At 44.4% G+C, this 24,029-nt stretch overlaps 2 protein-coding genes across 3 annotated transcripts in view; one reads left to right on the top strand and one right to left on the bottom strand.

The window, feature by feature from the left end:
- The window catches only part of LOC102799526 (teashirt homolog 1-like), a 35,708-nt gene extending 15,223 nt beyond the window's left edge, over positions 1-20,485 (bottom strand). The window contains exons 1-2 of one of the 2 annotated variants that reach the window (XM_006794877.3): positions 20,307-20,485; positions 17,573-18,147 (exon numbers count right to left, since the gene is read on the bottom strand). In XM_006794877.3, coding sequence (XP_006794940.1) covers positions 17,573-17,612 — 40 coding nt within the window. In that variant the 5' untranslated portion in view covers positions 17,613-18,147; positions 20,307-20,485. Of the gene's footprint in view, positions 1-17,572; positions 18,148-18,367; positions 18,819-20,306 lie in introns of those variants that run through there. The other variant, XM_006794876.3, reaches the window with a different exon arrangement.
- LOC102799231 (prostaglandin reductase-3-like) lies at positions 19,338-23,418 on the top strand. Its single transcript, XM_006794875.3, has 2 exons — positions 19,338-20,141; positions 22,408-23,418. Exons 1-2 carry the CDS (start codon positions 19,858-19,860, stop codon positions 23,336-23,338), a joined length of 1,215 nt encoding a protein of 404 aa, XP_006794938.2. The 5' UTR covers positions 19,338-19,857; the 3' UTR covers positions 23,339-23,418.
- The last annotated feature ends 611 nt before the right edge of the window (positions 23,419-24,029 follow it).

Below are 24,029 nucleotides of genomic sequence, written 5' to 3'. Positions count from 1 at the left end.
TGTTAGTCGCGTTATATTAAAAGAGGACTCCCTTACAAGCTTTACAGTACATAATGGTCTAACTCGACACCAATCGGAGGCAGATTTTGACCTGTTTCAGTCCTGCTGACACAGCAGAGCACCACTCTGCATCACACCACACAAACTAAACAGGAGGATAGAGAAGAGAGAAATCTGATGAGTTGGGAGACGGAGCTGAAATCTGAGGACGAGGATGTGAATGGTTGCAGTAGAGCCGGCTTTTTTTGGGTCCAACTGTTGAATTACTACTTTGCTGCATTTATGTGTTGCACTGATTGAATTTAAAATTAGTTATTCTCAATGATCAAGAGCAACAAGAACATTTCGTGTTTAAGTTTAACCCCAAAATGACCTCAGCTTGCTGTAATTGTTCAGAATCGGGTAATATTTGACAGAAAGTCATTTGTGAAGCTTCTCTCGTGTCGGGCAATGTCCTGACATACGCAGACGCAGGATTTAAGGTAGAAATGAACGGTTGCACTATTGAAACCACCTTAAATGCAGTAACAGAAACTTGAATTGTCGTCATGGGAGCCAACAGGCAGAGACAGCCAGAGGAAAAACAAGGCTTCAGGCTATAAATCCAATCCTCCAGTTTACTGCCCAACATTAAAGGACATGTCACCCTCCTAAATCAGATCACCAAGAGGAGACAGACGGGCTAAAATGGGGAGCATTTGCATGTTCAGTAAAACATTCCTAAGAGCTCAACAAAGTGATTGACCACTTTCTTTTTGTTATATCCTGCAGTTAAAGATTGCTCATACAATTTGAGATACGCACAACGTGAAGGAGTCAACTAGCTTTCTGTCACGACACACCATTCTGAATGAAAGTAAAGACAGAAATATTTATCTAGCTTCTGTTTTTAATCAGCCTCCCTAAAGGTGGATTTAAACACTGAAACTAGCACTTGGTCTGGTGTCTGACCCACGTTTCTTCCTTTAAATCTACAAAAACAGCAGCTTCACCTGGACAATCTAACAGACAGTTTAATTATTTAATATAATGCCAGATAAGAGTGTGTGTAGAATTAAAGAGGAAGCCACCAGGCTTAAAATTAGCCTATCCCAATTGTCACCCTACTCAAAGAGAACCTGTTTTCTGAAAAAAAAAGAAGTCATTGACGTGCAATCACATTCAAACACACTCGCCTGTCAGTTTATAACTCTCCTACTCTCACGCACTCACACACACACACACACACACATACAGACCAAACATCGGCCAACACACAAATAGACACCCACACATACACACTTTTTAAGCCCTTGCCTGGCATCAGCTGTCACACAACCTGTCTCAGAGAACTAAGCAGAGACAGACGCTGTCAACTTAGAGTGCCTCAAATGCCCACATCCACCCAGGCAGAGGAGAAATCAAGCCTGTCTCCCAGTATAATTTGCGCTAATCCTTCATGGGAGATAGTAAAGTCTATGGCATATCTGCCTAATAGCATCAGTCACCGGCAGGTTCTAATCTCATATTTAGACCCATTTCCATCACGGACTGACGACAAAAGCACCAGCACAAAGTGTGATTACCTTCTTATTTTTTTTACATTTCTGCATGACTTGACTCCTGATAATAGTTCGGTAGGGAGGTGGGGAGGGGTGAAAACACGAGAAGTAGAAACTTTGAGGTTCTTTTCTTCGTGGAGGAAGAAGAAAGTCATTTCTACAGAAGACAGGTGGGCAGAAAAAATGGAGTAAAAGTAAGTGGCAAACTGTATCAGGAGAGAAAAAGTGGAGGTAAAGAGAGTGAAAACCTTTCAGTCAAGAGCCTGCCCAGACTCACACACGCTCACATTCACGTTAACACATCCTCATGCACGCACACACCCTTACAGACTCGAAGACACACACACACACGCGCGCGCACACACACACACACTTCTTTTCAATGCGTTTACAACCTGTGGTGTTTGTCCTGCTCTACTGGCTGCTTTACCGCGTGCATTTGAATGCCGACTGGAGTGCATCCCTCTCTTTCAGACAGCACCATAAAAGACGACACACACAATGAGGGCTCTTTTCAGCAGAGTGGGGCTGCCTGGGGGTAGGGAAGCACCTCCAAAACCGCCACAGCACTTCAACTCTCAAGGCACAATGAGGTGCTAAGCCTTGATGAATAATGAGAGATTATTCATAAAGATGACAAACAGAACAGAAACCAACTATACAAAGTGTTGCGATGAAAAGTCCTTTAGCTGCAGCTTTCCGTTCACAGAGTGTGTGTTGACTGTGGCCGAGTGTATTTGTGTGTGTCTCTAAGAGTGACCTGGCGAAAGGAGGGAGACAAAAAGAAGGGGAGGTAGCGCAAGGATCCTAATGAAGCCGTAAATCAGAGTCTGATGAGAACAGACTCTGAAGGAGGATCACATCAGTGGAGATCAATGCAGACAGCTACACACACACACGCACACTGACGAGAATAGAGATGAGAAAAAGCCAGACGCAAACACATGCCAGCGTTCCCAAGTGTGGCAGACTTATGAAGGTAAAAGCAAGTACATGAGAATAAACACACCCATTCATTTCCAAACACACAAAATGACACACATACACACACACATACTCATCTAAAATCTATTAAACTCCCTCTAAGTTTAAAGCCCATCTTCCCCCAAGAACTCACCCGTGGGCTCAAGAGTCCCACCTCCTTGTTCAATCCTGCTCGTCTGAATAATATCTGCTGTGATGAATGGCGCCATAACTCTGATATCCACAATCAATCTCTGCTTTAAAGACACATTCATCTTGTGCAATGCTGAATGGATTTAGGGGTGGGGGTGGGGTGGGGGATGCAGATGAGAGGGTGGGGGGTGGGGGGTTGTAGGAGGTGGTTGGGTGCTTGCCTGACCTCCCAGAAGGAGGGTGGGTGGGGCTCGAGGGTGCTGATGGAAGGAAGAAGGGGAGTCAGGTTGGGAGGGCTGCACTGAGTGATGTGTGTCAGTTCACATCTGGCTGCAAAAATAAATGAGGCTTATGAAGACAAATGAAAAGGGGCTGTCTCCCCAGTTCTCAAACTCAGACAGACAAGAAATGCACAGAGAGGGATGAAAAAAGGGGCGAAAAGACAAAGAAGACAGAGGAAGAAGCAAAACAGAAGAGCTGAGAAGAGACCGAGTGTATTCACCGATGTAATGACCTCACAAGGATAGTGATGAAGTTCTGGTGTCGATGAATGCATATGCTGCTTTAGTATGAGCTGAGTCATCCATGGGTGCCAAAAAAGCTATGGTGGTGTAGCATATGCTGCCTGAAATGATTGTTTTATCATACAGTAGCTAAACTTGACTGCGCTCTTTGCACTAAAAAAAAAAAGGGAAAACAAAGAAATTAAAACGGCCACTGTGTGAGTGCAAATTCTCAGCCCTGAACTCACACCTATGGCTGAGGATACAGAGGCGGGGGGAGGGGAAGTATTTAGCGGGCTGGGGGGCTTTTAAGAGTGAACTATCCATGACCTGTTAGAAGGGTCATCTGTCGGTGACACTGCCACTCAATATTCTTCTTAATGATGTACCACGTCTTTTAACCCCAGCAGACAAAGTAAGGAAACATTACACCGTCAGGAGGGCTCCCCCACGTCTTCTTCCTCCCTCCCCGCCCCATCTTTTTCCCCTCTCATTCACTCTCGCCGTTTTGCTCACCAAGTTGTACCACCCAGAGTTGGATTTTTAATTATTAAACAGAGAATTCCAGCCAGAGAGTTGTTCAGCTCTTTTTCAGGCTATATGATCTGCCAGGACCTGGCTGGAGTCTGCACAGTGAGCGCCATATACCCTGTTTAGTCTGGTTGTTGGAAAGCGAAAGTAAGCGCACGGGCACGGCTTTCAAAGTAGACACGTGCTGACAAGATACATCAAAACTGTATTTATCCGGACACCTTAGCATGCCTTAAAAATATCCTGTATAAATTCCTGTCACTTACTAACCAAAGAAAAAAAAAACTTTTACTCATTCAATGATTTAATGTTGATTTTACCATATTTCTTCTCTTCAAAGAAAAAGTTTAATATACCACATAAAAACACATGAAACTCTAGGGCATCTAAACAGATGATGATAATCAGGCTCTGGCCTCTCTAAATACATAATATAACCTGTTTGGAGGAAGGGAAGGGCACCCAGGTAAGATAGTTCATTGATTCATGAAGTGGCTGCAATGGAGTTAACCCTAGCTGAGGTTATGATGGGGGTGGATGAAGGTTTGGGATGAAAGGTGAGATGATGATTGATGAGAGGAAGCAAGAAACAGGAATGCATGCAGTGAGGTAAGACATTAATGGAAGAAAGTAGTAGTAGATAGGCATGCCACAACTGGACCGACACTGTTTGCTATAGTAACTGACACATCAGCTACAAAGGGCTTTCCTATGTACGAGCTGTTCTGCAGAGTAATGTGCTCTTAAACAGGCCAAGAGCGTTCAGTGCCGTGACCCCCGCGGACCTCCGACTGGGTCCCGAACAGCCAAAAAAGCTGTAATCTCTCTGTCAAACAACTCTTCAGTAGCAAGTATGGAGTGTGTTTGTGCATATAAATGTTTCCAGACTGCATCGACACAGTGAATTTAAAAACGACAGCAAAAGAATGACACGGGGGAACCAGCTATTCCGTACGGAGGGTGCAATAATGACCTTCAGAAAGATAAGGCGGGTTTTAAACACGTCAGAAAAACAAAGGTAAATACTAATAGCATCATTTAGTGAGAAATTTGTGAATGAATGCATAAAAATATCGGAAGATGTTGTCAAACCACTTGTAAGTGCTTCTAAATGCCGTCCCAACTTATTGAATATTTTAATTATTCTTTCAGATTTTTTTTTTCAAAAGTTGGCTTTGAAGATATAGCCAGTGCCTGTACTCAATGGGGTAGCCCTGCATACACAAACACACAATTGTATACACACACAAACACACACACAAACACAAACACACACAAAGCGGCTGTGTGAGAGTAGAGGGAAGACAGAAACATTACAGGGCCCGTTTTTTTGGAACCAGGCAAAGTGAGTAAGGAGGGTGGAGGTGGTCGGGAGGGGAGGCAGGGAGAAGAGAAAACGAGGAGGAGAGTGAACAGCGGGGGCGGGCTGAAGGAGTAGAGATGAGGGAGGAAGGGAGGGAGGGAGGAAGGGAAGGAGGGTGGGTTGAGCGTTGGAATGAACTCTCTCAGGCTTTGTGGTGCACGTTTCCCAAGGCCCCCGCCTGGCCCCTTTGATAAATGACACATGTCATTCTGTCAGCTTGTGACACTGCAGCTGGGAGGCCCTGTGATGTATGGCTCTGCTGAAAAAGGAAATCAACTTTTTTCCCCTTCTCTCTCCCTCGCTCTCTCTCTCTCTTTCCTTCTGTCTCCCTCCCTCCTTTCCTCAGCCCAGCCTGAGTGCATGGCCCTTTTATATGAGGATTTAGGTTTCCTCTGGTCCAGTAAGCCCCCACCGCCACCCCCCAACACACACACATACGCAGCGACAGACAGGCATGCATGCAGCCAGGTTGCGGCTGGTTTGTTCTCACGCAGACACACACACACACACAGAGACACACAAGCGGTGACGCAGCTATTATGATCGTGTTCAAAGCCGTAACCTGAGGAAAAGAGGGCAACGCCACATTGGAGGTAGATCCAGGATTTATGGCTAAAAGCCGAGGAAGTAAACAAAGTGCGCACTTTTTAATAGGCAAGGAGGTGGGGGGGTAGCAAGATTCCGGTTGGGCAGGATGGCTGGTGTCTCCCACTGGGTCATCTGTCATCCATGTGTCTGACTGGGAGTACGAGCACACACAGCTCTGGAAATGTTGCGCATGCACGCACACTCCCACAGGAACTGGGATGAACTGAGAGAGGTCTGCCACACACACACACACACGCAGCGTTATACAGATGCATACAGTTTATATGCAAACAGATAAATATTCACACACGCCAAAAGACTTTTCAGAGCAAATGCTCGCACTATCAATCTTGAAATGGTGGAGAGAAAAAAAAGAAAAAGAAAACAAAGACATGATGAGATTTTATTTCACAGGGCAAATGAGTCTAGCCAATGAGCTGCTCCCGTGAGGCCTGCCCTAGCCCTCCCTTCCTGGCAGATTAGCCTATCACGGCATCCTATTGACCTCTCTACTCCATGCACCGCCCACGCAATGGGTGAGCCAGCATAAAGACCAATCTCTCTGTTTCGCTTTTTTCCCCCTCTTGCATACACACTCCCTTACTCACACACTCTCTAATCATATCCCAGTCTTCCTCTTCCTCACTCTCCCCCCTTCCAGTTTCTCTCTCTCTCTCTTTACACTCCTCCTCCCTTTCATTTCTCTCTCAACGGCTGACCTGTTATCAGTACACTGGAGATTTAACGGCCAAAAAAAAGAAAACAGCCGAGCGCGAGTCAGGCGTGGCGGAGGGACATTTCCCAGTGTCGCTTCTCAATCTTCATGTGCTTTCTCTCTTTCTCACACACACACACACACATATATTCACCCACTACTGACTTGAAATCATCCAAATGTCTTCACTAGCATTTACTCCTTGCAGTCAGGTACAAAAAAAAGAAAATACAAATCACGATGAGGTGATGGTTGTGTTAGTACGAAATCACAGGAATGAGGAGCAGGATCCAGGCCATTCATTGGGCTGCAACACACACTAATGAGTAAGAGTTCACTGTGTGTTGCTATGGGGACTAGGGCTACTTTGACTAAAGGAGAGCAAAAGAGCCTGAAACACCGAAAGACAGGGAGAGGAGAAAGAGAAAGAAAACAGCATGAAAAGGAAGACGTTGGTGAGGATCCAATAGACAAAGGAGGGGAATAAAGAGTAGAGTCAGACATATTTAATAGATTTCCTTGCCACATATTAGAGGATGACCCATAAGGCAGGTCTAACACTGTGTACCAATTTCATCATCATGTGCTTATTGGGGAAATCAAACACAATGGTGTCATGAAAGGTAGCCGGATTTAACTTAATGTAGCGTTCTGATTGGATTACACAACAGGGCAACAATATTTTTAGTGTTCTTATTATTATCGTTGCTATTAATATTGGCTTATTGGCTTAGAGCATTTTAATAATGTGTAATTCTGGTTGAACCACAAAATTATTTACATTTTTTTTTTGGCGGCATGAAAATCGTCAAATTAATACCATGCAGCATTTTAAATACCAGCTATCTGTTCCTCCCAGCAGCGAAACACTGATATCCTGCATAAAAAGGTTCATATCTCTTTGAACTTAAATAGAATATGAAGCCAGCCGAAAAGAGAGAAAAGAGAGCAAATAAGAACCTGCTTCGTTCGGACCGTGGCCACCTGGGGGTCACGACCTGCCTGCGACCCCGTCGGATGTGCACTCTGGCTGGGGTGGGAGTGTGTGCAGCAGAAGTGTTTGGAGAGGAGTTGGGGGGGGGGGCAGCTAAGCTGGAGCACGGACACACATTTATAAATGCCAGAAGGCCTTCATGACGCTGTCAACAGCACCAGTGCAGGAGGGGTGGGATGAAGGACCACTGGTATAACCCCCCCCCCCCTCCACGTTAACAGGCCGCCTCTGTGACCCCCACAGGATATTGCTATACACATGCAGACAACAAACACATGAAAACACCGCGCTGTTGCCACTGGAAGAAAATCCCTACCCCTGGAATAGTGCAGCCACTGTAAGCCATTTTGTTTTTGTTTAGTCTTCTCTTTGGACAAAGTTCGGCCTGAGTGGTTTGATTTTGTCTTTTAATCACAGCTGGAGGACAGGAAGAAAGAGGCACGAGGAAATGAAGTAAGGGATATGACAAGAGGGGCAGTGTGTGTGTGGAGGCAAGAATCCGGGAGAGCGTGTTGTTGCAAGCGCGTATAAAAAGCTAGCAACTTTGGACTCTGAGGTCAGTTGATAAACACGACATTGACAAGTCAGGAGCAAGGACGGGGGGGGGGCAAAAATAAAAAAAACCCTCTAGTTTCCCTGATCCTTCTAATCTGAGCCAAGCATTCACCTCAATTAATCACTGGAATTGTTACACCATGGTAATACTGAAAACAATCTCCATGATCACACGCACAAACAAAATTTCAAATTGCTATCATCCATCTCACCTGCCCCTGTTAAAAGCACAGAGCAAGGGGGGGTGGGGGGGTGGACTGTGTATGAGTGTGTGTGTGTGTGTGTGTGTGTGTGGGGGGGGGGGGGGGGGTATAGATGGCTGAACCATTTGTTGGCTTCCTCCCCACCCCCGTTCCCATTCTAAAGGCCCGGCCAGCGAGATGATGGTGAAAAATTAACGGCAGGCAGCCAAACAAGTAAAAGCACCAGGGCGAAGGGATCAATGTGCGGCATCCATGGCGGGAGCAGCTATGTAAAACACTTGCCTTAAGTCAGCCGCATCCGGTTAATATTTAATCCCTCCATCCATCTCCACAAAGAGCGTTTCCCTTTTAGCTTTAGCTGCCGTTTACTTTGATTACACACAGCCGTTTGGGGGTGGCTGGGGCCGGGGCGGGGAGGAGGTAGCGGGGGCAAAGCAGGAACGATAAGAGAGAGCATGGTGGGGTGATTTGCATGGGGATGGAAAAATATTCTCAGGTTTGATAATCGCTCAGAGCAGTCTAGTGCCAGTGTGAGACAGCAGAGAGGAGGTAGGCCTGAAAGAAAGAGCGAAATAAACAGAGAAAGAAGGAGAGAGAGAGGGAGAGGTGTTAGATCTGTGAGAATGAGGGGAGGAAAAAGAGGTGATGCTGAATGAAGCTTAGGAAAAACAAAACAAAAAAAAACAAACCGAGTTTCACTCCGAGGGGGTTGCCTTATTTAAAACAAGAGATATGCAAATACGGCTAGGAGTAGCAAAATAACACTGATATTATCTTCCCCGGTTATTTTCTGTGGCAAATTATTTCTAGGGAGGAAATCCAAAACTGTAACTCCCAAGTGAACATGCAAATCCATCTGCGTATTCCTGGGGAGCCTTCGCCGCTCGCTCTCATGTTGCTTCTTGCGCGTTGCTGTTTTTGCTTCCCTCCTTTAACCGACTGAAGTTTCCCATGTTTATTCTGCACCGGTGCCGAAAACTGCACATTACAGAAGCCGAGCAGTAAACTACGCAGTGTCAACAGTGTTACGCATAGGCGTATAATAACTTCATATATATGCATGTAACGGTAAATTAGGTGATATGTAATTAGAAATAATGGCAAATGTAAAACTGAACTTTGCGTTTCCTGCTCTGCTACTTACTGTGCGCAGTCACCACTTGGCTGCCTGAAGCCTGTGCACATAATGCTTTCGATTAAACTTTACCAATTACCGAGGGAAATGACCTACATGCCGCTGCACTGATTTAAACCCTTAAAAATTGAGAAAATATGGCAAATGTGGAACACACGCCACTTAAATTTGAGGGTTTTTTGGGGGGGGGGGGGTGTTGTTTGTTTTTTTTCCACTTTAATGCCAGAAGCCTGTCGACTCAAACGTGTTTGTCAGCCAACGGGTTTACTGGAAGGAAGCCCTCAAGATGGGCAATGGCAACTGTTCATTTTCTCACTCACTGACCTCAGCTCCCCACTTTACAATGTGGAATAAAAAATGGGCCCGTGTTAGCCAACAGCGCGAGGAACACGGAGGGAAGAACCAGCGGTTAGGTTAGTCTGCAGCTGCTGCTGTTTTGCAGAAGGTGAACTTAGCATACACTGTGTATGTATGACACACACCAGGGACGAAATGAAGATGCTTTTTTTTAAACCTGTGGAACAAACTACATAGCGAGCTTGATCTAGAGTTTTGCTTTCGCCTACCGTCTTTGCATCGTTCCGGTATTATTCAACTACCAGAGTGCGAACCGGCCTACAGATCGAGGTTAAAATGGGGAAAATACCGGACCTCCCAAACCTTCCACCCATCTGCCCAACACTCGCTTTACCGTGATTGCTAATACAGCGAGCTATTGATCAATGAGTGCCTGCCGCTGGCTGCTGTTTCAAAGGGGGAGAGAACAGGGGCTGCAGGGCCTGTGACAACCCTGACAAGGGTAAAGTGTTATTTCTCTCACACACCGACAGCTGGACAAGGGGTGGGGAGCAGAGGAGAGCGTTGGAGGGGAATGTTGTAGGGATGGAGGGACATGTGCGTGAGTCGGGAGGGGCAATTCGGCCGGCCAGGCAGTAATTCTTAATTGACACCTGTCAGGATAATGGCGGCAGTCACAGCTGTTGTGGGAGAATTTGTCCATCGTCCCGTTCATCTGTCAGCTTTAATGCCCATCCTAAAAGCTACACCCCACCCACCACCCACCACTCCACCCCATGCAGCAAATACACAAACACACACGCACAGATTTCATCTCCCTTCCCTATCCTAAATATCCACCTCTCTTGAGCTTCACCCACACGGCCAATCTTCTTTGGTGCTGCTGCTTGGCTAAACATCGGTGCCCACCGCTGTCATCACACCATCACACATCCATCCCCCCCCCCCCCCCCCCCCACATACACACTCCATAACAGAGGGGGGGAAAAAAACCCACACTTAATCATTACATTGCTGTATGGATTTAAGCCATGCTGAGATAATTTAGTATTTGTTAAAAGACAAAAAAACCCCAAAAAACGTGCTTTTCAACTCTTTCACTCCCCCAGCTGCCTCCTTTTAAGCCTAACCCTAACCCTGACAATCTCCACCTAAGTTTGTCCGCCGAGGTACAACCAACGGGAAAAATGAGGAGTTAAAAAAAAAGAAAAACATATTTTTTTAGCCAGCCTCATTTTTGTTTTTTTGTTTTTGTTTAGCCCCAACACCAGAATTCCTTTTTTCTCTTTGCTTTTGATTGGCAAAAGAAGAAGAAGAAGAAGAAGAAGAAAGAAGAGTATTTATCCAGAAGTGAAAGGGGTGGGTGGGACGGGGTTGAGATGAGAAACATGCTGGAGAGGGTAAAAGAGCAAAAAATAAAGGGAGACGGAGTGCTGCAAAATGAGAGAGGAGATATGTGAAAGAGTCAAAGAGAGAGAGCGAGAGAGGTAGAGGGAGATGGAGAAGAAGAGAGGGAGGAGAGGGAGGAGTGTACAGGGGTTGGGTGTCCCTGGATGGGGCTTTTGCTCTTCTGTAGTGGGCCCATCTCGTTTGTCTTGTTTGTTTGTTGGCATCAAAGAGCTGCCTCTCACTCCCCCTGCTAACTGATGTAATGAGTGGGTAAGCTACATGGGTTTTTTTTGTTTGTTTTTTTCCTGCGCCGAGGAATTCAAATACTTATTAAACAAAATATTCTGTAATTGCTCATCTTTTATTGATAGTAGTAACATGTTAAATTTGGCTCTAGCAGACTTTCCCATAGCCTCTCGAGGAGGCACAGCACTGATCAAGAGAGCAAATTTACCCTCGGCAAATGTAATACTTTACTTAAGAAAATTTAAGATGTCAATTTTTGTGCTGTAAATGTTGCATGACTACTTCTCTTGAATGTTTCCCCTCTTATCCTCCTCATGTCTCAAATTATGTGCCAGAGGAAAGCAAAAAATAAATAAATAAAAAACACACACACACACACACACAAAATATCAACAGTTTGTTTTTTTTTTTTTTCCATTAATGAGCTCGGAGGTCTTACATCCCTACTGTGGAACCTTAACAAACTGTAATTACTCAGCACAACACAAATATTACATAGTAATTAAGCACACTTAACAGAGAGCTGATAATGGCGACAGCAAGTCGTTTATCAAAGCTTTGAGTCCTTTCTGAAATTTCATGAAAGTTAAGAAAACGAGTTTGTTATGCTGCTGCAAGATTGAAAAATGAGAACAAAAATTCTTTATTTGGGGGGAAATTGTTTTTCTATGGCAGTCAGGAATAAGACTGCTTGTCAGCCCAGTCCCAGAGGGCTGCTTTCTATCTGTTTCAGACTTGATTTTCTCAGACTAGCGTTTTTTTTTTCCTCCTTCTTTTTTGGATCCCATGACTTGCTGCTGTTTTTATGTGCTGCAAGGCAGGCAACAAAGCACATCTGGCTTCTTTAATGATATGATTTCCCATCATACTAAGCCACCTCCATTATGACCTCCCACAGAGACATGCTGGCTGCACTTAAGCATTAGGTGTAGGTGTGTACGTGCGTTTTTGTGTGTGTACGTGCGCGCGTCTGTCTGACTGTCTGTGTTTATGGTTGACGGTGTGCATGTGTGTGTTTAAAGTGCAGCGAGGGCAACACACTGCTAGTGATGGTAGCGGCGTGCCCCGAGGGCAGGTTTTTGCTGCGAATGCCCCGAAAAGAATCAAAAAGAGGAAAAAGACAAGGAGGAGCATTAGCGGTATGGCGTGAAATCTATCTTTTATCCATGTGAACCACAAAAGCTACATGATTACAAGTTTGCTAATATCATCTATCTTGTAATTAGTTATTCCTGATAATCCTTTTTTTTTTTTAAACATTCAAAAAACCTGTTGATCTTGAAACTGTTTTGGTAATGCTTACACAACTAATGCACATTCATGCAAAGAATTACAAGGATGATAAATGAAACTAAACCATGTAAGAAACTAATACCACACACAGACACACACACAAACATCAGGGGCATTCGTGGTGACTCGAGGCATTAGAAGAGCGAGCTGAGCAAGTTTGACCTCTGACTGGCTCAAATCCCAGATGTAAATTTAACTGCTAGTTTGGGAGGGTGGCGCAGGAGCAAAAGTGGCTATTGACGAAGTCGATCGATGCCACCTGCTAACGACGCCACCGCTCCAATTAGTGTAACCTCTAGCTGAGTCCGCACACACCGGGCTAAATAGAATGGCCAGAAAACATACAGTACATGCGAGGTGTGTGTGTGTGTGTTGGGGGGTGTTGGGGCTGAGATGAAACAAGGCTGCGGTGGATCAATAAGTGTTCCCGCTCTGTCTGATATCCCTCCTTTTTGACTGGGAATAGTGCAGAGATATAACAGTTGAGATATGAGAAACATGGCGCTGCTCTTGGAGCTTGTTTTCCTGCTCTTGCAGTGATGTGGGGGGTTGGTTGGGGGGGGGGGGGGGCAGAGGGGCAGGCCACGCTAAAAAGGATGACTAACATGGCGTGGTTGCCGTTACACTCGTTGGAGTTATTCATTCCAGGAAAACTAACACCGGTCAGTGCTAAGCTACAAGCTCACACACACACACACTCTCACCTCATCTCTCTCCCTTTCCTCCTCTTACACACTCACACAAACATGCACACACTTCTTTTTTTTTCCTCTTTTTTTCATCCAAATCTAACATAAACTTCTCATTTCTCAGAAGCTGTGCAGCCTTTGAGCCATCGGAAGTTAAAGCCTTCCAACTTTCAAGCGAGACACTAGTTCCTTTCTTGAAAAAAATCAACTTTTCATCAAAACAAGACTGTTGTAATTCTCGGGGGGGGGGGGGGGGGGGATTCAAATCTGGCAACACTGAGTTTTTTCAATAAAATGCACACACATACACACACACACACACCTAGAGCCTATGCAGTGCAGTATTCCTCAGGACACCGGTGCAGACAGAAGGGTGAGTTGATGTCTGTGTGTGTGTGTGCGTGTGAGTGTGTGTGTGTGTGGAGGGGGGGTGTCACATAAATCTCAGCGTGCTGATTATTTTGAGGGGAGAATATCACATAACAGCATCGTCAAGTAAGAGCACAAAGGTCGCTGTGTAATCTTAGCTACCCCGGGCATGCAAAATCATTAATCCCCGGGCACTGTGATTCTCCAGCTCGGAATAAACTGGAGGCCTTCAGCGAGGCGGGCGGCTACAACACCGAGCTGGGAGAACGTTCAGCCAAAGTACGAGGAAGCCGTTCTATGAAGTGGCAGTGATTTACTGGCAAGGGTGGGGGTGGTGGGGCTGGTGGGGCCGCAACACATGCGAAAGTGTAAAAACTTCAACAGAACGTCGAGATTTTTAAAAATGGTTCCCGGGATTACTCTGGAGCGCTGATGCATCAGGCGGTTAGAACAGGCCTCAGCCGTGTCATTAATACAAAAATAAATAAAGCTCTCGCAAGAGTTGAGAAATTTCCACTGAGAAAATTACAGCAGAAAATAAGAGGAAACTTCACGAAAAATGCACCGCATTAATGATAATAATAGTACTTTTTTTTTAAAAAAACAACCCAAAAACAATTTTCGTGGTAACCGAAAGAATTCAAATGAAAATAAAAACAATGGGACAAGCAGAAAATTAGCAGAGAATAGAGGGATAGGCTGCAATGTGCTGTGGCTGGTCTGGCTCGCTTATTGCAAGGTTATAGGAGGTGGTGAGGATGGGGGCGTGTGTGTGTGTGAGTGTGTATGGTGGGGGGGGGGGGGGGGGGGGGGGCTTACTGAGGTCATTAACTGGCATTGTCTCCTGATGTGATTAGTCAGGTAGCAAAGTCCATTTGTCACCTGCACAGGCAAATTGAGTTGGTGCTGCACTAGGGGCTATGGGGACTGTATAATATCAACTTGATTACATCAAGGCAGCTGTGGACTTGACACCTTACTGAATTTGTCAGCATTAATCGTTAGGGCCTGTCACAAATCCATCAGCTCCACAGATAATTAGGGCTCTCTCTAATGAAGCCAACGGGATGCAACCTTACCCCCACCACCACCAACACCACCCCTTCCCCACTCTATACACACTCACCGTTTCTCTTATAATTAACCATCATGCAACGGAACAAGAGCGACTATCTCGTCGTCTCTTTTCCCTCGTCTTCCTCATGTAAGACTATGCAAGCCTGCCTACCATGAAAGGCGGCGTCACTGCTTTCTGTCCTTTACTTTTTTTTGGTTTTTCCTCCTGGCCTCTTTACCTTTAAATCAAGGCATCGACTGTACGAGGTGCACGTAGTAATGCACAACAGGAGCATCCATCTTTGCACAAACAAGAACACCAGGGTGTGTGTGTGTATATATATATTTTCACAAACTTGCTGATTCAGGTTTGCAAAGTTTCTTCGCGTTTCGGTTTCCATGTTCTGGAATTCCTGCGTGTGAATTTCCTGATGAAAATTATAAAGCAACAGGAAGCGTAACAACGAGTGCTGCGTTTTCATTGCATCGGTGGAATATGTCATTAATGGGGTTTTTTGTCATCTAAACAGCAGTGTCTCACACACACACACACACACACACACACACACGCAGATACTTCAAAATGATCCTAAGAAATCCTGTGATAAATTTCTTTAAAAAAAGAAAACAAAACAAAACAAAAGAATTATTGTTTAAAAAAAAATTTGCGGAAACTGTAAAATTTACTGCAAAATAAATTAACAACCTGATCAAAGAAAAGTTTTAACATGGGAAGCTCAAGCAACCCGAAAATTCAGCTCTTTGCCAAGAAGCTGCCTAAGAAGTGCACTGTGTATGAAAATTAACAGGGAAATGTGCACATCTGATTATGTAACTCAAAGAAATGAAACTGTTAAGAAAATCTTTTGCTGTTTCTGATTTGCAAAATAGAACTTTGCATGGTGCGGCCTCGAAACATAACGCACCTAATAAAAGTCTCCACAAGCTTTACAAAGTGAGAATGAAAAAAATAGGCTGTCCACACAAGTCTGCTATTGTTGTTTTAATTGTCTGACTCCTGATTTCCATGCCTAGTCCTACTATGAGCTATTTCCTCTTTGGGCAGTAGCACACAGAGGAAGCCACAGGTCAGTACGAGCTCCCAGTGGAGCATCGGGCTAGCCTGGTGTGTAAGTCGGTGTGTGCACGCGTATCAGCGTGATTGCGTGTTAGTCAGTCACTTCTGGAAGCGTGGAGTGGAGGGCGTTATCTCTAACTGGCCATCGTGTTCGTGAAAGAATGGAAAACATCCCGTTTGCCAAGCTGTGATTGACCATTACAACCCATGATGTGCATGGCACTCAGTGGACGTTGTAATGGATCAATGGTTCGTGTGTATGTGTGTGTGGTGTGTGTGTGGCAGGAGAAAGGAGGGGAAGGGAGGGGTCACAGAGATGTCATGTTTTTCATGCCTCCATCTACATGCAGAAACCTAACGGGAGTCCCTCTGCTCCCATCGTGGCCAACCTTTTCCAGGGGGATATTTTGCCAAAACAACAGCGGTGACTGTTCTCTCCGTCTCACACACACAAATGCAGAAAGGTACAGCGAGACTCGGTATATAAAACTCGATTCTTGCTTCGCAGTGTGGGCCAGAAAACATATTACAGGTTGCCACAAAGGCAAACGAGAAAAGGCGAAGTTAACAGCGAGCACCGGTTGAATGTTCATCCGTCCTACACTCCTTCTCATCCTCCTCCTCATCCTCATCATCACCACCACCATCATCTTCATCATCGCCAGCTCTCTGTTTAAAATGATAAAACCTGCTGAGTTCAAAGTCTTCGTCGGCTGGCCCTCCTGTTCGACCCGCTTTGCACCTCATATTTCAAAATCTCTTTAAAATTCTGTAACTGTCTTTTGTTCACTCCAGTTGTTAATGCCTAACTTCAAAGGCTCGGCCTCATTAGCACAGAGGTAGAAACCCCTGTCACTCATTTACATTTGTTTAAAGGCTGCAGGGAGACAAGAGGAAAAAGGGGGAGTCCACATCCAAACCACTAGAAGTCAACCTTGTCGGTCCTCTGACAACACCTGGTTTTATCAGTTGGTCACATTATAAAAATCATATCCAGCAGTGGACCTCAACTGTGGGCTGATTCTTGCAGCGAATAAGGGAGGAATATTTCGGACGAGGACAGCCAGAACCTTCCATATTTTCATCTAAGAATATATAGGAAGAGGAGGAGAATTCAAATACCTGTTCTTTTTAAAGAATGTTGGGGAATTTCTTGCAATTGAACATACACACGGTGCTTTCATCTGCTTTCTGTGCATACACATTTGAAGAAATAAGGTGATTTTTACCACCACAATTCCCAACTTTTTTCTTTATCCTTTTTTCTTTTTCTTCCTTTTTTCAGTTCCTGGTTAAAAGCAGGGTTGTGCATTTGAGTGGCTACCAGAAGCATGCTTGTCTTCATGGAGGGATTTATTGATGTTTATCAGGGATGAATAGATCAAAGACTGCCACATGACAGACGATCAATCACGCATCAAATCAAGGGTGGCAATCCTCTAATAAAATAAAAAAGAAAGGAAAAACCAGCTCTCGCCCGTTTTTCTCCCCCCTTTCTTTCCCAGTCAATTATTCATCATTACTCACTCTTGAACCTCAAAAACTCCCTTTTATCCCCATAACATGCCATTTAGTTTATCTCACCATTCTTAATAGAACTTTCCTGGCACCAGAGGATTTTAAAAAAAATCTCAAAGTGGCATTGCGCAGATACGTGCGTCATTTGCGCAATTAGATACATTTTAAACACAACAGTGTGTCCAGGGGTGAGTTGTGCGCTGTGTTATTAACACAAATAAATTGATTTAAACCATAAGTTGTAAAATAATAATAATAATAGTAATAAATCGCAGCATGCAGTACTGCTAAAGAAAAAAACGGTGGAAGGAGAGACTTCCAATTGGCACTTGGAAATAAAAACTAGTTGGTTACTGGGATGGGAAATGGTCGTAATGGAGGGGCGGGTTATACCTGCTGATCGCCGCGGCTCTTGCTGCTTTCTCCTCGGCATAGTGACCGTCGCGTTCCACGGTGCTTCTCATGCAGGAATTACAAACAAATGGAGTCTTATCAGTTTTGAAAAATCATCCCGTTTTTCGGGGGAGGGGTGTTGTTGATCTCTGAGCTGAGAATGTCTCTTCAAACCGGCTGCTCTTTTTTGGATGTGATAGCTGGGTCGGCTTCAGCGAGACTGAGCTCAAAAATTACGAAGGGATTCGGCCAGCTCCTGACACCTTCACGTCCATTAAAAATCATCTTCCTTCATCTCTCTCGTGGCAGAGTACGAAAAGAAGCAAAAAAAATCAGAACCTTGAAACCCAAGTTTTCGGTTCACTCCCTTTGGGGGAAAAACAAAAAAAATCCCCCTAATCTCCAGTGCTGTTTGGAGGGGGACGATAGTTTGCTGCGCCTTTTACGCACACCAAAACTAAAAAGAAAAAAGAAAAGAAAGAGATTTCTGGCGGTAACCAAACAAATAAGTCCCGAGTGCACACCTCTGATAAGTAATGTATCCTTGTGTTTCCTTCCGTTCTTTTGCCACAGACCTGAAAGAGAGAGAATGGGAAAGGAGAAGAGAGATAGACAGGCATTAGATGGGTTAATGTCAATCCCGTCACCACCACGCCACCTCAGCCCGGATCCAGCCTCACCAGTCCGGCGGAGACTTTTTTCCTCCCTCCCCTTCTGCCCTCTTTCTCTCCCACAGAAGGGGAAAAATAATTAAATAAAATAAATGGAGACGAGTAGGCTTTCTCTCGTACTTACGTTTTAAGAGTCGCGAAAATGATTTTCACCGCTCATCTGATCGCATGTTGGACAGAGTCGTTTTTTTTTTTTTTGGAGGGGTGGTTGATGCGGTGGAGAGGATATCACTTGAGAGAGAGGGGAAACAAGACGCAGGCGCATCCAAGCTTCGCCAACAACAGATCAGATCGACATGGACTAAAATATTTGTCTCTTGAAAAAGCCAAAAAAAAAACAAGACGGGGGGAAAAAACTCCAGGGACTGATCCGCGGTCTCTCAAAAAAAAAGAAAAAAATGGGAACGCGGCGGATCCAGAAGCTGTTTCAGACAGTCTCAACTGATAGACAGACGCATCGAGTGGCTTTTCCTGCTACATTTTTACTCCTCCCCTCTCCACAAGCGTCACCCCTGACAGAGGAGCCTACCTGTCAATCTTTTTAATTGTCTTGTTTTCCCCCCTCTCTCTCTCTCTCTCTCCTTCTCCCTTTGCTTAAAAAAGAAGCCAAACCTCCGACAAAAGGATGTGATCCTCTCAAAACTTAATGCGAAATCAGCTAACAAAACCAAACTTATCCCAACGCCTCTTGCAAACTATCAAAAACAACAAGGCTCACTACTTAAGTCTGAGCTTTTTGCAACTCAGGTGACATCTTAAGATCGCCTGGTAGTGACACGGCACGAGTTAGGGCACGACTCTTGCTCCCGCTGACGCTTTAATATCCCCCAGTGCGCTCCGGCAGCTCTGTTAAGAATAGATCCTTCCAGAAAAATGACAGTCAGATGACAACAGACGATAACACAGCTGCATGGAAGGAGCAGGCAAAAATAAATAAAGAAACAAATAATGGAATGAGATGAAAACAAGACACTTTCACAAATCGCCTGTGGGAGCTTTTTGGTTACAGGTGTAGTGTGGGCAGAAACATCTCCCTATGACGCTCACAACATTTAGTATTAGGAAGAAAAGGGGGAAAGGCGCCAGTAAAACGGGAGCGCATTCGTAGTGCACGCTCGGACCGTGATTTTTGTTGTTATTTGTAGGTGTTGGAAAAAGATCCGATGGGTTGGCGTTCTTTTCGTGGGAGTGAAACGGCTGAGGATAGCCTGTGTGGGGAGACGAGGATTGATTTGTTTCACCTTAGTAGGAAGTGAGTGTTGTGTCCGGGAAGGGGAGGGACTCCCGACGACAAGTCTGAGGCGCTGCTGTGCTCCACGCTGGGGCTGCACCAGTGCAATGTTTTAATCCTAAACTCGATCCCCCGCTTGTTCGCTTTGCGTAAGAGTCACGCTACGACGCATCGCGCTTTTTTTCTCCCCCCCCCTGTTTTGTTTTTTTAATTTTTGGTCTAAAAGCTCGTTTGGCTCGGCTCAGCCTGGCCCGGGCCTGGCCTGCGCGCCGTGCGTGTGCAGAGGGGAGGCTTGTGGTGCAGGCTAATGGCACCTGATCGACCTAATCACAGGCACGAGTACGCGTCAAGTTTGGTCGTGAACTTTGTCACATTTCGGAATCATGTCCAGGGCGCTGTTGGCGAGAAACGGCAGGAGAGCACTACCGCTAATCTACGGGGGGCGCAGAGGCACCGACACACTTTCAGGAGTTCATCTGGCTGCGAGGCGGTTCATCGTAGATATGTCCTACTCGGCGCACTTCATGGATTTTAAAGGATCCTCCATAGCGAGCAGTATGAAAAAGCTGGTAGTCACCAAGCTTAGCCCGAATTTCAGAGAGGCCGTTTCTACGCAAACCGTGGCTGTTCCGACACCCGGAGACGCGGACTTGCTGGTCAGAAATCGGTAAGTTAATTTTGGTGACGGTGGGAACACACGGACTCTGTTTTTCTGTCGGTCGGAAAAGCGTTAGGTGACCCGAAGCGTCTTCTTTCTTTTCTTTCTTTTTCTTTTTTTAAAATGCCGATCTGTCAGGAGATTGTTGAGAAGTTATTAAACGGCTCCGCTTACCTCGAATCACCCATGTCCAGCACCTGCGATCACCCTCATCATTATCATCATCATCATCGCCACAAGATGGAAAAATACGTGAGGAATAAGCGCTGTACTGTAATTCCAAGTTCCGCCCTCTCTGCATTTGTCTATCAATCCATCTCGGCATCTCTCTCTCTCTCTTCTATCTCTCTCTCCCCTGCTCTCTCCCTCTCTCTCTCTGTCCTGTCTCTCTACGTCACCAACCTGCAAACAGAAAGTCATGGGGGGGCTCAGGCTGGCATCAAGAGATGGAGATGATGGAGAAGGCGATGGGAGTGCTACACGGCGCTGGAATTGCAGCATCATTTCTTTCATTCACAGCAGCAGAAGGCAGAGTGTATCCAGGAGTCTGTTGTAGGGCTCTGTTGTGCTTGAACAGAGTCGACATTATTACAGTAACAGATAAATGAAATTAAAGCCAAAAAAACATACACTAATGCTTTTTTTTAATAGTTGGATTTCTGCATAAATTTCTGATTCCACCTCACTCTGCTTTCAGGTTCCTACAACATTGCTGGCTGTGTGCGCCTTATGTGGTTTTTAATGTTAAGTCAGCTTTACATCAGTCCACCTCGGGGTTTACTGTTGTATTTACTGCCAATAAAATACAGTCCTCCCTGAGACTGAGTGTAAAACATACAACATTAGGATCTTATTAGCTTGTAAGACAGTCGCTTGGTGCACCGAGACCCTTGACCGTCTGGGTCGTCTGTGTCAGTGATGCATCACAGTCATGGGAAAATGTTTTAACTGACAGGGGAAAGTAAACCAGAGAACACTTTGTCCCGTTTTGCACGGTGTAAGAGAAATTTTAAAGGAATATAAAATACAGAAGAGTGTGAGCGGTTTTTATTTTAAAAAAAAATCATAGCTGCAGTGAAAAGAGGAGACTGAGGTTTAATATATATATATTATATGAGTAAATAAAAAAAAATGCGTGCAGACATTTTTTACATGTACTAAAACCCTTCACTTCCACGAGTCCAGGTGTCCCTCAGCATCTTATCTGAGCTACATGTGCACAAAAATTTGGTCACGCACATGCAAAGGACACAAGTCGTATAAAATTGCAAGATGTGAGTTTTTGTAGTTTTCTGGACTTTCATTAATTCTTGAGAGACATAAATAAGAGAGATTAATTTTTTATCCCCAAGTGTAGCGTTTATCAATACACTGTATCTTATTTTGTAATTTCAGTGAAACCAGTGTCAAATTATTAGGCTCGCTATCATTTTACAGAGCATTTTGGCCAAACCTGTGTTACCTGTTTGAAAAGTTTTTCCAGGGCTTAGGCTTGCACAGACTGAGACTTTATTGTTACAGATCCCCTGCTAATTTGGAGTGTTATTTAAACTCAGACGCCTTGCTAGTTTATGCACATGCAAACAGTTTGTACCTTTTTGATAATAAAATAATACGTCGCTGCGAGGAAACTGATTCCATAGATGTGAAGAAGTCAAACCAAGGCGTTTTGTTATATCGTCGCCACCCATCTATAAACCACAGAAGCATTATCTGGGAGCTCAAAGTACACGTGTGACATGCACGGTAATGAGGCACAGCATGCGTGCCGCTCTAAAAGACAGTAAATGATTTATTTATACGTTCCTTTCTCACATATTTGTTTCCAGCATGTTACAAAAGTAAGATGAAAACAACCGTCTTCATGTTGAGGCAAGCAGCTATCTGAATTTTTTTTTTTTTTATTTTTAAAGTGCAGTTTGTTGTGGGTGTCTCTGAAGACAATGAATCATGACATCATGCAATGCGTTTTGTGATACAAACCTTTCCCTGTCAGTGCAGGACTTTTCTTTCCGAGCAAAGAGAAGGAAAAGAGAAAAAATAACTCATTGCCAAAACAAACCAAAGTGTTTGGGCCCTGTGCGCGCCCGTCTGCACAACAAGGAAGTTGACCTTCATACAGGATTTCAGGAAATATGTGCTTACGCTAATAACCGCATAAAACCCCGTTAACTGAAATGCAATGTTAATGTATCCATTTTGCTCAGCACATGCTGATGTAGCAGGTTTATTTCCCCAACTTTTAATCCTCAATTATTTTTCTCTTGTGTTTCAGTTTTGTGGGAATCAACGCCTCAGACATTAATTACTCAGCGGGCCGTTACGACCCTTCGGTGAAGCCTCCCTTTGATGCAGGTTTTGAGGGCATTGGGGAGGTTGTCGGCCTTGGCCTTAGCGCGAGCTCCCGCTACACCGTCGGGGATACTGTGGCCTACTTCGGCAGTGGCGCGTTTGCCGAGTACACAGTGGTCCCAGCCAAGGAAGCTGTGCCTGTTCCTGCGGTGAAGCCAGAGTTCCTCACCCTTTTGGTCAGCGGCGCCACGGCTTATATTGCCTTAAAACGTCTGGGCGACCTGGCTAAAGGTGAGACTGTCCTGGTCACTGCGGCCGCAGGAGGAACGGGACAGTTCGCTGTGCAGTTTGCCAAGCAGGCTGGTTGCCATGTCATTGGGACCTGCTCGACCAACGAGAAAGCCGGTTTCCTCAAATCCATCGGCTGCGACAGGCCGATCAACTACACCGCTGAAGACTTGGCTAAGATCCTGAGGAAAGAGTATCCACAAGGCATAGACGTGGTCTATGAGTCAGTCGGAGGGAGCGTCTTAGAGCTCGCAGTAAACAGTCTGGCCAATAAAGGCCGGCTGATAGTGATTGGCTTCATCTCAGGGTACCAGAGCGCTTCAGGGATCCCACCTTTCAAAGGAGGAACGCTACCAGTCAAGCTACTCCAGAAGTCGGCCAGTATTCGGGGTTTCTTCTTGCCCCACTTCTTAGGTGACTACAGGGAGGCTCTGAGTAGCATGATTCAGATGTTTGCCAAAGGGAAGCTAGTGTGTGAGGTGGATTGCGGTGATTTGGCAGAGGAGGGGAAATTTGTAGGCTTGGATGCGGTTTTCCGGGCAGTGGACTACATGTATGCAGGGAGAAACCTGGGCAAAGTCGTGGTGGAAGTGGCACCACCGTCTGTTAGTAATAGCAAGCTGTGATTTAACTGATTTTAGATGCACTTAAGAAATCATACTTAAAATTACAAGGATTCAATCAGTAATATATATATATATATATATATATATATATATATATATGTATATATACATATATATATATATATATATATATATGTATATATATATATATATGTATATATATATATATATATATATATATGTATATATATATATATATATATATGTATATATATATATATATATGTATATGTATATATATATATATATGTATATATATATATATGTATATATATATATATATATGTGTGTGTGTGTATGTATATATATATATATATATATATGTATATATATATATATATATATATATATGTGTGTGTGTGTGTATGTATATATATATATATATATATATATATATATATATATATATATATAGTTTAATGAAGGATTTTTAACCACAGAAAAGCTCTTTATTTTTGTAAAATGACTGATGATACAGCCCAGTAACTAAAAATAATGTCATGAATAAACATACAGCAACTTTGGAAAGTGATTTGGGGTTGTTTTTGCTTTTTTGTGTGCACATGCACTCAGTCATGAATATATTCAGCAAAGAATTTAATATAAAATATTTAAAGATTTAAATAAGTGTGTGCTAATCAAAAGTCACCACATATTGAAACTCATAAACAAAAGCTAAGGTTTTTTTCGC

Source organism: Neolamprologus brichardi, chromosome 11 (assembly GCF_056152115.1).
Source record: "Neolamprologus brichardi isolate AB-2024 chromosome 11, ASM5615211v1, whole genome shotgun sequence".
Classification (NCBI taxonomy): domain Eukaryota; kingdom Metazoa; phylum Chordata; class Actinopteri; order Cichliformes; family Cichlidae; genus Neolamprologus; species Neolamprologus brichardi.
The sequence above is the reverse complement of the archived record's forward strand: the minus strand, read 5'-3'. Positions and strand labels throughout refer to the sequence as shown.

Coding starts and splice junctions, on each gene's coding strand:
- LOC102799231 (XM_006794875.3), top strand. CDS start 19,858: ATGTCCAGGGCGCTGTTGGCGAGAAACGGCAGGAGAGCACTACCGCTA. Junction 20,142..22,407: donor GACTTGCTGGTCAGAAATCG/GTAAGTTAATTT, acceptor CTTGTGTTTCAG/TTTTGTGGGAATCAACGCCT.